The sequence below is a fragment of the Stegostoma tigrinum genome, chromosome 6 (assembly GCF_030684315.1).
Source record: "Stegostoma tigrinum isolate sSteTig4 chromosome 6, sSteTig4.hap1, whole genome shotgun sequence".
Taxonomy (NCBI): domain Eukaryota; kingdom Metazoa; phylum Chordata; class Chondrichthyes; order Orectolobiformes; family Stegostomatidae; genus Stegostoma; species Stegostoma tigrinum.
The window spans coordinates 17,828,043-17,842,529 of record NC_081359.1 but is presented as its reverse complement, the minus strand read 5'-3'; the positions used below and the strand labels follow the sequence as shown (position 1 = coordinate 17,842,529).

Below are 14,487 nucleotides of genomic sequence, written 5' to 3'. Positions count from 1 at the left end.
AATAGAAAAGAATGAGGGGTGATGTAATTGAAACATACAAGACTTTGAAGGGACTTGACAAGGAAGATGTTGTGAAAATGTCTCCACCAGTAGGAAATCTTCAATTAGGGGACACAGTTACAAACTGAGGGAACACCCATTTAAGATTGAGATGCAAAGGAAATCCTTCTTTGAGATGAAAGTGAATGTCTGGAATTCTCTACCCCAGAGAGCTGTGGAAGATTAAACACTGGAATGACTTTAAGGGAGGTTGTCAGGTTTTATTAAATATTGAGGAGCTGACGCGAAAGAGAACTAGTGAACAGCAGCACATCGGCCATGATCTTACAAAATGGCAGGGCAGGTTTGAGGGGCCTATTTCTTATGTTCATCACTCAGCTAACTGAAATTCCAGAGCATTGTTATATTTGTCCATAAAATTGCTCACTTCAAAATGTTTTCAGACATATTATTTCATTCATCTTCTGAAAACAGTGAGGGGCCATTCGGCCCTTCAGAAATCTGCTACTATTCAATGAGATCATGTCTGATTCCATTTACCCAGTGTCCTTCAGCATACTTGGTATCAGCAAAATTATCTCATATAATGTGTGGTAGTTCAGAATGCTTTGACCCAACTTGTACGTTTGCTCATTGAAGTTATTTGCTTCCCAGAATGGATCATTATCTCAGTCTATCCTGTGGGGAGGTTAACTACAGCCAGTCCATGACATCCACCATTCACTTTCTCCTCTGCTTCCCTCTTCAAGATGTTCCATTGATCTCTACCCCCCCCTTCCCCCAGCTAAGAACTGTTTCTATCTGCTATTGCCTTCATGGCTTCACCACATTATAGTGACTTTCTCTGATGGGAGGCACTCATTTTGCTGTCAGTGTGAGTTACATTTTAAAAATTTTGCAGCATTCCTTCAACTTCAAACAAGATCTGTTCCCACACCAATTTAAAGGAGCGGCTCCTTAAGCCACGGAAAAGAAAACTTCTCAAGTCGGAGGTGGGATATAGTGGCACAAGGAGCTTCCATTCTCACCTGTTTGGGATACTGTAACAGACTCTCAGGAATGCCATTGATGTACTTCTGCGAGGTGGTTAAAGTATCCCCGCCATTCATAATGGATGTCGAGTTTGAAAACATGTGTCGAACTGATGCGTGATTCAGATCAACGTGGAAGTCAGCCGAGATCTTTCGACTATTTTTGATATCAAATAGTGCCAGGGTGACAAAGAAAGGTTCCACCTAAAACATTATAAAGAAAATATGATTTGTACAACATTGCACAGGTGTTGGAAACAACCCATTTGGACCAACTAGTCTGCGTTGGCATTGATGTTCCACATAAGCCTCCCCCCAGCTTACTGTGTCTCACCCTATTAGAATAACCTTCTACTCCTTTGTCCCTGATATGGTTATCCAGCATCCCCTTAGAAGTGTCTACACTCATCAGCTTAGCTACTCCTAAAGTAGTGAGCTCCACATTCTTACAGTTCTCTAAATAAAGAACTTTTTCTTGAATTCTAATGTGATATTAACAGTTCCTAGCTTTAGTCTGCCTCAAGTGGAAATATTTTCCCTATATTACCCATTAAGCCCCTTCATAGTTATGAAGGCCTTAATCTCTGCTTTCTTGAGAAGAATGCCTCGGACTGTTGATAGCTGGGATCCCTTCGGTCTGCCATTAATCTAATGAGAATCTGTTTTCTAGCTGCACCTTCTCCCAGGCTCTCTGCCCATTTTATGACAAGGAGACTGTTGAACTTACGTTGGTCGTAGGTCCCTCTTCATTTTCAGCCACACAGCTTTGCAAATTGAAGGACAAATCATTGCATTTCACCAGAAACCGCTTTCCAAATTTCTCCTCGAATGGCTTCACATCTGGTTCAATATTCGAGAAGTCGAGTTTCTTCGATTGAGGGAGAAAGAAAATTAGTCGAACGATTGCTGTGATCCGAATGCGTTGCCCGAAAGAGTGAAGGAAGCTGATTCAGTGCTAACTTTCAAAAAGGATTGGACAAAGAGAAAGTGCTGGCAACGCAGAAAGAGCAGGTGAGCAGAACTAAATGGCTGACTCAAAATTTTAAGAGCATGTAATTGCCCAACGGGCTGAAGAGTCTCGTTTGACCTATAATCCTGTTAACATCTTACATATCAGTTTCAATCAATTTTGCCAACTCTCCAATCATTTATATGTAGGCACGTTCAGGTATTACAGACTAGTTAAAATACTGCCATGCAGAATTACAGTAATTCGACTGCAATACATGAATTCACACAAGGCATAACCTCTGCTAACCACATCTTCATGCTGACACCAATTACTTTCTACATCGAGATTTTAGAAACTCTCAGTATTTAAATTAATTCCTCCAATTATTGGACTGGTTTCATGATGAGAGGATTGCCTGACCTGAGAGACAGAATAGACAAAGCTTATGTACCCTGGGGTTTGCAAGAACCAGAGGTGATATCATTGATCCATGTAAAATTCTTAAGGCGCTTGGCATGCTGACCACTGGGAAAAACGTTTAGGAATCAGGAACACCAGGTCACAGTCTCTGGTAAGGTTGAGGACAGAAGGGAAATCTTTTCAGTCAGCGAATTGTTGGAAGGTTCTACCTCAGACAGCAGTCGATGCTGTCTTCTTGAAGACAGAGATCAACATGTTTTTCATTTGCAGGGACATTGGGATAGAGTCGGATTGAGGGAGAAGATCAGCCGAGATCTAACTAAATGCTTCTGAAGTCTCTCAGGATTAAATAGGCTACTCCTGCTCCTATTTATTTTGTTCTGCCCTTTCACGATATGGACATCATCTGCCAGACTGGCATTCATCGTCCATCTCTAGCTACCCTGAGGAGTTGGTAGTGAGCCACTGGTAATGGATGTGGTAGGTCCAAATGGCTTGTCAAGCCGCTCAGATGACTGGGAGACTCAATTAACTTACTGTGGGACTGGAGTCACATATGTGCCCTCATACCGTACAGGCTGATTTCCTTTTCCAAAAGACATTAATTAAGCAGTCCAGGATTTTCCAATATTCAGGCAGCTTCACGGTCATTTTAACTGATCCCAGCTCATTTTCTCCCAGATTTTATTCTGAAAACATTTGACTCACAATCTTCCACAGCAATACCAGGATTTGCACTTATGTTTCCTGGATTAGTGGTCAAAGACTTCAGATCTGAACTCTGCACCTACAGCAATGTGGTTAGTTCTTAACCATCCTCTGACATGGCAAGCTTTAGTTCAGGGACAATTAGGGCTTGGCAACAAATGCCAGCCTTGCCGACTACACCCAAAGCCCACAGAAAGAAACTAAAAACCACTGATTTAAGATAAACAGTGAAGGAACCAATGGCAAGATGAGAATAATCTTTTTAATTCAGCAAAAGGTTGTAATCTGCAATGCAATGCCTAAGAGTGTGGACTAAGCAGATGCAGTTGTGGATTTCAATAGGGAATTAGATAGTTACCTAAAGGAAAATATTTGCAGGGCTACAGAGGAAAAGCCAGACAAATGGGTCTGGGTGAGCTGCTCCTGCAAAGAGCCAGAATGGATCTGATGGGCTGAATGTCCTCACGTGCTGTCATAATTCTATGACCTATTCAACATGTGCCCCCCGGATTCCTGCTCCCTTTGCTGAAAGCACAGGTCCTCTGTTCAAAACACCAGTGAAATGTCAGGTGTAGTTTACTTTAATGAAGGTCTAAATCAAATCCAACCTCACCTGTGTATCTGCATCCAAAACAAAAAGTTTTAATCTCCCTTCATTCTTCTTAGTTTCTATATCTCTTGTGCTCTGTGAAGGAAACAGACTGTAAATATTCTGCCTTTGCCCTGAGAAAAATGAATACTGCAAGCCTAAAATATAGAAACTGACGAAGCTGTAAACAGTTGAGCAGGGCCTGAAAGTAGAAGATAGGTTCTCAGCTCAGGCATAAAACCTCCATTTAAGTAGTGCAGTTCTTGTCATCATTCGTTGTTTTCACATCATTCCACCTTACCCTGTCCTCTGTCTGTCATCACCTCCAGCCCTACAGGTCTCAGAGATCCCTGCCCCACTCTACTTCTGGGCTCTTGACTGTCCCTCAATCTGCACTGTTCCATTCAGCTGCCTGGCTGAGTTCCAAATTCTGAAAATAATTCCCCAAAACATTTCTCCCATCCTTGAAGACACTCCATAAAACTCTAACCCTTTCACCAGGTTTCTCATCGCTCGTCCCAAGAGACCTTTTTTGTGGATTGGAGTCAAACTTGGTTTGATAATTGCTCCTGCAGGTTGTACTTGAACATCTTGAGGTATGAACACTACTTGGGCACCCTGAAGCACTGCTAACTGTATGTCAATTAAGTTGTTCAGACATAAAGGTGAAGGCTCTTTTCAATTTAGTTATACCCGCAGAGTACTTAACTTTTCATGGCCAGTGGACACCGTGGATCCTGGGGTGCATTACTCCACACATCAATGATATTTTAACTTAATCCCCTGGCTTTCTTTTATGATACACTGATCCCACCAAGATGAGTCTTTAATGACTTTTGAAAATACTTTTAGTTTTCATGAAAAAGAGTACTTACAAAAGGAAACTGCTGTGACAATGGGTTAGTAGGTAGGAGGACACCTAGATAATGCTGCATTCTGTGAATACACCCATTATCAAGAAAAGTACTGGTGTCCCGTATCATATCTCATCAACAGCTTGGAACCAATTAAAAGTAACAAGTGGCAGAGTATCCCTACACCCCTCTCACTTTTAATCATCATTTCTAAACGCTTGCTTTCCCAGCCCTGGCCTGTGAAAGATTACAAACTCTTCAGAAGCATTTTCACCTGAGGCAGAAGTTTCCAGATTGAGACACCCTCAGAGATTTGGGCACAAAAATCTTCACTGATTCAAGTTCTGCACTGTCAGAGGTGTTGTCATTTGTGGGGGAGACGGTGAATTAAACAGTGAATACAGATGCTGCTGATTAGGAGGTCAGGTCCTGGAAGACTGTGTCATCAGTTTTGCTGCTGGGAAATGTGGGGTCAGGACCCTATTTGGTCTTGTTTTTAGGGCCCTGGAACTGGTGGGAAGATTCAGCTCATTGTATACATCACATCCATATTTCCCCTCAGTCTCCCAAACCCTTTCAGTGGCAGAGAAAGAAAAAAGTGATTTTTCCCCGATATAACACAGTGTAGAGCTGGAGGAGCACGGCAGGCCATGCAGCATTAGAGGGGCAGGAAAGTTGATGTTTCGGGTCGACAGAGATAGTAGGAACTGCAGATGCTGGAGAATCTGAGATAACAAGGTGTAGAGCTGGATGAACACAGCAGGCCAAGCAGCATCAGAGGTGCAGGAAAGCTGACGTTTCAGGCCTAGACCTGAAGAAGGGTCGAGGCCTGAAATGTCAACCTTTCTGCTCCTCTGATGCTGCTTGGCCCGCTGTGTTCATCCAGCTCTACATCTTGTTATCTTTGTTTCAGGTCGGCACCCTGCTTCAGATTTCTAAAGAAGGGTCCTGACCCGAAATGTCAGCTTTCCTGCTCCTCTGGTGCTGCCTGGCATGCTGTGTTACTCCAGCTCCACACTGTGTTACCTCTGACTCCAGCATCAGCAGTTCTCACTATCTCTGAGTGAGATTTTCCCCTGATACAGTTATTGCCTTATGACTGCTGCTGGAGTAACTAGCCTGGATAATATTACATCTGTCTCCGTACACAAGTAAAGCTGGAGTGAAAACCTAAATAGATTAACTGGCTGACCGCAATATTAGCTACAGAAAACATTTTTTTTTGTGGTACCTTTATGAAAAATAAACCTTTGCAAAATACTTGGGATCATGTAACCACGGTTACCACTCCCCAACATTATTTTCTTATAAAGTCCAAGGGATAGGGCAGATTGTGCAAGAGACCACTGAAGGAGATGATCTCACTTGTTAAACAAAAACAAAGTTGCTGGAAAAGTTCAGCAGGTCTGGCAGCATCTGTGAAGGAAAAATCAGAGTTAACGTTTCGGGTCCACTGACCCTTCCTCAGAACAGATGCTCTCCTTCACAGATGCTGCCAGACCTGCTGAGCTTTCCAGCAACTTCTGTTTTTGCTCCTGATTTACAGCGTCCGCAGTTCTTTCGGTTTTTATCTCACTTGTTAACGGGGTTTTCCACTTTGGATACAGATGAGCGCGATCGATCGAAAGGGAGATGCAGTCAGAGAGAAGGCAGCGGCACTATGGGTAGCTGAACTGCAGAGGAGGGAAGTAGTAGAGTGGACAAGCAGTACTGATTGGGGAACAGAGACAATTCTACGGTTGTTGGTGTGACCAACAGCATGGTCTGTTGCCTTCCAGGTCCAGAGACAAAGGTGTAACAAACTGGCAAGTATATCTGGATAGCGCGGGCGGCCAGAGATCTTGGTCCATGTTGACAATAACAACTTAGACAGGAAGGAATATAAAGCCCTGAAAGGAGCTTTCAGGGAGTGAGGAAAGATTGAAAAGCAGGACTTTCAAAGCAGTAATCTCAGGATTATTCCTAGCCCTGCATATCAGTGAGCACAGACATTGAAAAATTGAACATGAGGCTGGAAAACTGGCACAGGATGAAAAGCATCAGGCTCTGCAGCAGTGGCATCGGTTTAGGGCCAGTGGCACCTGTACAAGATGGACATCTTGGCAGGACTGGGACTAAATTCCTCTTGGGGAGATTTGCTCACGCAGTTGGGGACAGTTTAAATTAGATTGACAGGGAGGTGGGAACCTAAGACATAGTTCAGATTCAAGGGAAGCAAAACTAGTGACTGAATGTAGAAGAGCAGGAAGTAAAAATGGAAGCATCGGCAAGCATCAGTGGGCTGAAAATGGAAAATAATGTCAAAAGGTCTGAGAAACACTCTCCGAACGCAGACAGCATTTAAAGAGTGGTGATTTGAAAGCAAAAGTACAAGTAAATGGATTTGATTTAATTGCACTACAGAGATGTGGTCACAGGGTAAGTGAGCTTGCAAACTGATTATCCGAAATTATTATACATTTAGCAGATATGGGCACAAATGACAAGGTGGTGGGCAACACTCAAGAGATGACATCAGTATCTCAACAAGTGAGTATCTTAGATCAAAGGATCAAGATGCAAAATCAGACTGTGTGGAGCTAAGAAATATCAAGGAGAAGTAAATGGTGGCGTGAGTTGTTGACAGACCACCAAACTGCAGTGGTAGCATTTAAAGAAATGCTACGAGTCCCACAACAATGCATCCCTCTATGCACAAATACGCAAAACGGTGAATCAGCCATGGCTTTTGCAAGGAGTGACGATTGCATTAGACCAAAGGAAGTGGCTTATAAGCAGGCCAATAATAATGCTAAAACATGAGGACTGGGAGCAATCTACAACCCTGTAAAGAGGGATCAAGAAAGTGAAAGGGAAAAGAAAAACAGAATATGAGCAAGCTAGCTACAACTTTAAAAGATGGCAGTAAAGGTTTCATTGACAGATGAAAGGGAGAAGCTTAGCAAAGACAAATGTGAACCCGTTATAAGTGAGGGCCAGAAAATGTACGTTGGGAGAACAGGGAAACAGTAGAAAAATTAACAAGTTACTTTGCATCTGGCTTCACAGAAGAAGATAATCTCCTAACATACTAGGTGTCTTGATATAACTGAGGCGTTAAAAGATACTTATATTTGTGAAGAGGTGGTGTTTGAAAAACTAGCTGGGATTGAGGGTTGATATATCTCCTGGATGAGATAAACTTTATCCCAGGGTGGAAGGACACTCGTTATACAGTTTGTGATTCATTGGTAGTTATCTTAATAGATTCGGAAAAAGCAGCTGCAGATTGGAAGGTAACAAATGTTACCCAACTATTTAAGAATACAGGAAAAGGGAGAATGGAAAACTTCACAGCAGTCTGCTTAATGCCACAGCTGAAAAGCTATGATCTGTTCTAAAGACTGAAATAACGGAACATGGATTTAGAGCATAATCAAAAAACTGAGCAGTTAGCACGGATTTCTGGAAGGGAAAGCATGCTTGACAAACTTGCTGGAATTTTTTTTTGAGAATGCAAGCTGTAGTACAGACAAAAGAAAACAGGTGGATGTGATGTATTTGCAATTTCAGAAGACTCTTGCTTCTAAAGTCCCACGACGGGGTTAAAATTAAAATGTTTGTTTTAATTTGGGGGAGAGAATAGTGGTATGGATTGAGAATTAGTTAAATGAGAGAAAGCAAGTTGTAGAAATAAACAGATCATTCTCACGATGGCAAGCTATTACTATGGAAATACAGCAAGGGTCAGAGCTGGATTAACAACTCCTCACAAGCTGTGTAAATGACTTGAACCTGGGGAGCAGCTGTATTCATTCCAAATTTGCTGAAGGCATTAAACTGGGTGGAAAACTGCAAGAAGAATGCAGTAAGGCTTCAGAAGGATTTGGACAAGGTAAGTGAATGGGCAGGTGAATAATATGAATAAGTATGAAGTTTTTCATTTTGGTAGGAAAACAGAAAGCAACTGTCCAAGGGACCTGAGTGTCTTTGTCCAAGAGCCACTGAAAGCTAGCATGTACTTAGGAAGGTGAATGGTCTGCTGGCTTTCATCACAAGGAGATTTGAGGAATGCAGTAAAAACATCTTGCTGCAGTGGTATACAGCCTCAGTAAGACCTCACCTAAAGGAGTGCATAAGAGTTTTGATCTGCTTATCTAAGAAATAATGTACTTTTCATTGAGAGAGGGCAACAGAGATTTATCATCCTGGGATGGTGGGCTTGTCTTCTGAGGAGAGGTGAGGAAAGCCAGTCTGTAGTCTCGGGAGTTCTGAAGAAAGAGAGGTTTCTCATTGAAACCTTTAAAATTCTAACACGGCATGAGGGGATGCAAGTTGACACAATATTTTCCTGGGCTGGGAAAGCTCAGCAGGTCTGGCATCATCTGTGAAGAAAAAAATTAGAGTTAACATTTCCAGTCTGGTAACCCTTCCTCAGTTCTGACCCAAAATGTTAACTCTGATCTTCTTCTTCACAGATGCTGCCAGACCTGCTGAGCTTTTCCAGCCACTTCTGTTTTTGTTCCTGATTTACAGCATCCGCAGTTCTTTTGGTTTTTATTTTCCTTGGCTTTTGAGTCCAAAACCAGGGGATATGACCTCATGATAAATGGTTTGTAATTTAAGGCTGACAGGAGGATATTCTTCACTCAGAGGTGCTGAATCTTGAAAATTCTCTTCTTCAGAGGGCTGTGTAAGCTCAATCATTGATCAGGTCAGGGTTCAACAGATTTTTTTTGGAGAAAAATAACATGAGGCTAGATGGAGATGGTTGGGGAAAGGAGACCAGCCACGGGCTCAATGTTCTGAGGAGCTTACTCCTGTGTTCCTAAAAGTAATAAACAGCACCTGTACAAAGGTCAAAATAGAGCAGTTTTAATATTCAAATTAATAATTTAATGAATATTTCCATATTTATCGTTGTCTATATCACCAAAGAATTGGAAAAAGAGCAACAACACCTTTGTAATTTCACAATGGAGACTTTCCAGGCTGGTTACATGTTCTGATCTTCCCTGGCCAGATAATTCATCATCTGAAACTAAACATGGAAAACCATTATTAGTGCAGCTTTAAGACTAAAATAACAAGAATAAATATTTTCTCTCTCTTGCTCTCGCAGACTGTTCCTAACCCTAAGACAGATCTATACCAGATGTAAGTCATTCATGCGTTTAAATAATCACAGGAACAGCTTAAAATTGCACAATGGAACAGCATCGATTCAAAGTAAATTATAATCTCTGCTTTGTCCAGTAAAACAATGAGATTAGATGTTTATTTTAACAATGACATCCGATGTAATTTAAGAAAAAGCACTTCAAACGTAGTTAGTTTGGATGAGATTTCGGGTTTGTGAAATCGACTCTATTGAATCTCATTCCAAAAACTGCAGCCAGGAAACAGGAAATAAAACAGACCAAATAATCACTAAGCTCTACCCTAAATTCACCATTATTTTATTTCCTGATCATTCAATGACTTTTTTGTTTTAAAAAGATATCTGTGTCTGACAGTCCAATGTATTGTATTTAAATCAGAAACAGTAATTGTATTTATATATAGGCGTACATTCAATAAGATGTCGCAATATGTTTCACAGAAACAACAGTAAGCAAATTAGAAAACAAATATGACACTGAGACACATAAGGCAACTTTGAGAGAAATGATTAAATGCTTGGTGAAAAAAGATAGGACTTTAGAGACTGTTTTAAGGGAAGCAAGAGAAGCAGAGAGATGGAGAGAGGTAGGGAAGGATTTCCAGTTCTTGGGGATGAGATAACAGAAATCTAGGTGAGGTTGTAAGTGTTGGAATGATTAAAATCAGGGATACAAAGTGGTCAAAATTAAAGGAGCATTGACATCTGGGAGGTTTGTGGGTCTGGTGGGAGAATATAGAGTTAAGGGGGGAGAAAGATTAGCAAGATTAGAAAGCAAGGAATTTTAGATAACGTCAGGCTTTACAGCAGGTCGTCTGTAGAGAGCTGGCCAGGTGTGCCTGAGAATCCAGACTTAACTAAAGTAAAGATGAGAAATTAAGGATATGAGCTGCGACAGGTTGTGCGTTAATATTAATGCCATATAACTTTTCAACAATCATTTTGGAACAGATAAATTCCAACATTTAGAAGAAAACTCAAAAAAGTATAACCCAGCCTTTTATCAAGTGCATCACACGTGCCTTTAAAAGGTATAAAAGATACCAGATTTCATACAACTGATCCCATGGTGCTGTCGTGACCAATGGCTGATACAGTATTTGCCAAGGGCAACATTTCAGCCACTGAACTACTTCCAGTTCTTTTGGAAAGATGGAAAACAGACTCCCAGAAAGCAAGTATATGAATCATTGACAGGTTAAGCATAGAATTTGCTGAACTAATTTAACAAGGCTTGTATGCAGTTTGTATGCAACCACCTTTCAACAACTAAGTCTTTCAGTACTACAGGTGGCAAAACATCTGCTGTTTCATTTATTAAAGCACAATGGTACAGGAACTGGGTTTTGTAATGAACTGACTTCGCCTAACAGTGAGAACAGTCCCAAGAAGAAAGATCATTTTGCCAACATCTGATCAGCTTCCAGAGTATTTTCCTCCAGCAATTTCAATTTTTTTGGAATTATTTTACTTTTCCTCTAATGCATATAGACAAAGCCTACAGCAGAAAATGTTTAGCCCATTGTGTCTGACCTGGCTTCTTAAAAGAACTTTCGAATTAGTTCCACTTCCTTTGCTTCTTTCCCATAGGCTGCACATTTTCTCCTTTTCTTAGAAGCCTATGACTGAATTGGCATCCAGTACCCCTTCAGGCACTGCATTCAGATCACGACAAGTCAGTGTGCAAAACGCAGCCCTGATCTTTCCTCAGGGTCTTTTAATTCACTGATCTTAAATCTGCAACAAAAACACAAAACTGCAGCAGATTCTCAGCAAGTCTGGCAGAAACTGAGGCGAGAAGCCAGTGCCTATATGTTTTGCGTCCAGTGACCCTTCTTCAGAGCTGGCAGTAGCCAGGGAAAGGTGGTGTATATGCTGAAGGCAGGTTGGGAAGGTAAAGGAGTGAGCAAATAGGTGGAGATGAAACACAGAGGGACAGAAAGTCAGTTAGGCAGACGAAGAGATGAATAATGGTGAGCCAGAGAGAAAGAAGAGCTGACAATGGGTTCCGTACATAGGTGAAAGTGTGTTGACTGTTGAAAGCAGCTCATATCATGGCAGCACCTGGGATTTGGGGGTAGGTAAAGGATGTGGAATAGGGTGTTCAGGTTCTACACTTATTGACCCTCAATACTGATTCCTGAAGGCTGCAGGGTCCCCGAGTGGAAAGTGAGGTGCTGTTCTTCAAGCTTGCACTAAGCTTCGCTGGAACACATCAGCTAGCCTGAGAGAGAGGTGTTAGTCAGGGAACAGGGTGCTGTGCTGAAGTTGCAGGCAAATGGAAGCTCAGGGCTGTCTTTATAGACTGAACATAGGCGTTTTGCAAAGTGGTCGCACCCTCTGCATTTTGTCCGCCCGGTGTAGATGAGTCCACATTGTGAACAGCGAACACAGCAGAGTAGGTTGAGTGAAACACAGGTAAATCGCTGCTTCACCTGGAAAGTGTGTCCGAAGCCTTGGACAAAAAAAGAGCGGGGAGGTAACTGAGCAAGTGTTACTCCTTCTGCGGATGCATGGGAAGGTACAGGGTGGATGTGGGGAGGTGTTGCAAATGGAGGAGTGGACCAGAGTGTCGCTGAGGGAAGAGTCCCCAAGGAATGCTGTTCAAGGAAGGGGAATGTGTGTCCGTTGGTGGCATCCTGCTGGAACGGGTGGAAATGGCAACTAATGATCCTCTGGGTGTGGATGCTGGTGGAATGGTATGTAAGGGCAATGGGGACTCCTGTGGCTGTTGTGGGAGGACACGGGGGTAACGGTGAAGTATGGGAAACGGGTGAGGGCCCTGTCAACCACGGTGCCAGGGGAGTCCTCGGTTGAGGAAGAAGGTGGACATTTCGAAGGACCCCTTGTCGAAGGTGGCATCATCAGAGGTGAAGGAAATGGGAGAATGGAGCTGAATCTTTACAGGAAGCAGTGTGTGAGGATGTAGAGTCCAGGTAAGTGTGGGAGTCGTTGGGTTTGTCGTGGATCTTGACAGCCAGCTTAGCTCCAGAAACGGAAACAGGGATGTCGAGGAAGGCGTGGGCAGAGTCAGAGATGGATCAGGTGAAGGTGAGAGCATGGCAGAAACTGGAAATGAAATTGTTAAATTCTTCCAAATCCAGGTGAGAGAGGAAAGCAGTACCGATGATGTCATCAATGCTCCAGAGAAAGAGGGACCCATATAAGAACAAAGAATATTTCACATACCCAATAGACAAGGGTCTATGTGGGTGCCCATGGTGACGTAAAGGATCTAAGTGGGAAGGGACTGGACATGGAGGCAAAAAAGCAAGTTGAAGTAGGAAGAGGTAAGATCCATGGCACTGGAGCGAACAGGAACAACCAGATTGGCCAGGCAGCTCTGTTGGGGGATTTTGGGAAGAAAGTGGAAGTGGGCTGTACAGGGTTGAAGGGCTTGGAGGCTGGCTGCAGTGGGGTGGTCCATAAATGAGATTGGTGAGTGTTTGGTGACACAACAGCCTGGTGGTCACTGATGGGGTCATGGTTCAGGGAGAATTAGAAGTCTGAGAGTTTAAATCTATCTTAAATCTGTGTCCTCTGGTCACTAACCCACTTGCCTGTGGAAGCTATTTTAACCTGTGTACTCTATCGGAACCCTCCTGATTTTGAACACAATCAAATCTGCTCTTAATATTCTCAGATCTAAGGAGAACACCACCACCTTCTCCGTCTCTCCACAGAACTGAAGTGGCTCATTCCTGATTCTTATTTTCACAGAGACAACTAAAATTTAAAATGGTGGGGAGCTTTCTCATTTGAAAAAAAAGCACATGCAAGTACATTACACCCGCGTGCAGAAAAAGGCATATTTCACATAATGTTTCCTTTTTCAAAGTACTCAAGGGGCTCCAGAAAATGGCTCCCGCCCTGGTTGAGATTTTGCCACACAGTAAAGGCAGAAGGGCGGTTTCCAGACTTTTCAGAATCCAAATTCACGTACTTGCTTGACAGATAGAACATAGAACAATACAGCACAGTTCAGGCCCTTCGGCCCTTGATGCTGTGACCTGTGAAACCAATCTGAAGCCCATCTAACCTACTCTATTCCATTATCATCCATATGTTTATCCAATATATACTGGACTCAATTTCTTGGTAAGTCAGAGCCATAATTCAGAACAATTTCCAGTTCCGACAAGACAGCGAATTCAAAAAAAATTGGCGGGAAACCCAATTCTTATTTTGGAATTTAATTTAGAACAGAAAAGTTTACATCCAAACATTGCTTTCAGGGAGATGCAAGGATCATCAATAAGCCTTATGCAACCATTAAGCAGTAGAGGTTACTGCTCTGTACGCAATCAAAATATCTGGCCCAAATCTACATGAATTGGTGCAGGTTACGTTGGATTCTGCGAACATCCATTCTACAATTATAAACATAAAAACCTTTCGATGAACCAGGAGCAACTGGGCAATAGAATACAATACATTGTTAACTTTTCGCCAAGATAAATTATTCCTTGATTAACTTAAGAGAGGCAATCTGGTGCGGTTTGATTAAGTCATCGAAAAATAGGGTGATCACCAAAAAATAAACGTTTACCTTTTAAAATCGGCATGTCTAATCCTCCAGCTTTGAGTAACTGGCTATAAAATTACTAAAAACTACTTTAAATAAAACTACACTGGACCGTTTGCTATCCAATGTTGACTTTGGGTGGGGATGACCAGTGAGGAGGCCAGAGTCCACTTGTCACACAACTTTTTGTGTACAACATGATCAGAGGTATAGATAGAGTGGACATCCACAGACGTTTTCCTCGGGTGGAGGTAGCTCTTCGGAAGGA

At 42.3% G+C, this 14,487-nt stretch overlaps 1 protein-coding gene across 15 annotated transcripts in view; it reads right to left on the bottom strand.

Annotated features, from left to right (window-relative positions):
* Positions 1-14,487, bottom strand: part of LOC125453562 (dedicator of cytokinesis protein 9) — a 316,948-nt gene that overhangs the window by 133,763 nt on the left and 168,698 nt on the right. For all 15 annotated transcript variants that reach the window (XR_009445818.1, XM_059646469.1, XM_048533319.2 and 12 more), the window contains exons 9-12: positions 9,495-9,574; positions 3,725-3,796; positions 1,759-1,899; positions 1,029-1,235 (exon numbers count right to left, since the gene is read on the bottom strand). Coding sequence is in view for 14 of the 15 variants with exons in the window: in XM_059646469.1 (XP_059502452.1) it covers positions 1,029-1,235; positions 1,759-1,899; positions 3,725-3,796; positions 9,495-9,574 (500 nt within the window). In the remaining variant the exon portion in view is untranslated. The remainder of the gene's footprint in view (positions 1-1,028; positions 1,236-1,758; positions 1,900-3,724; positions 3,797-9,494; positions 9,575-14,487) is intronic.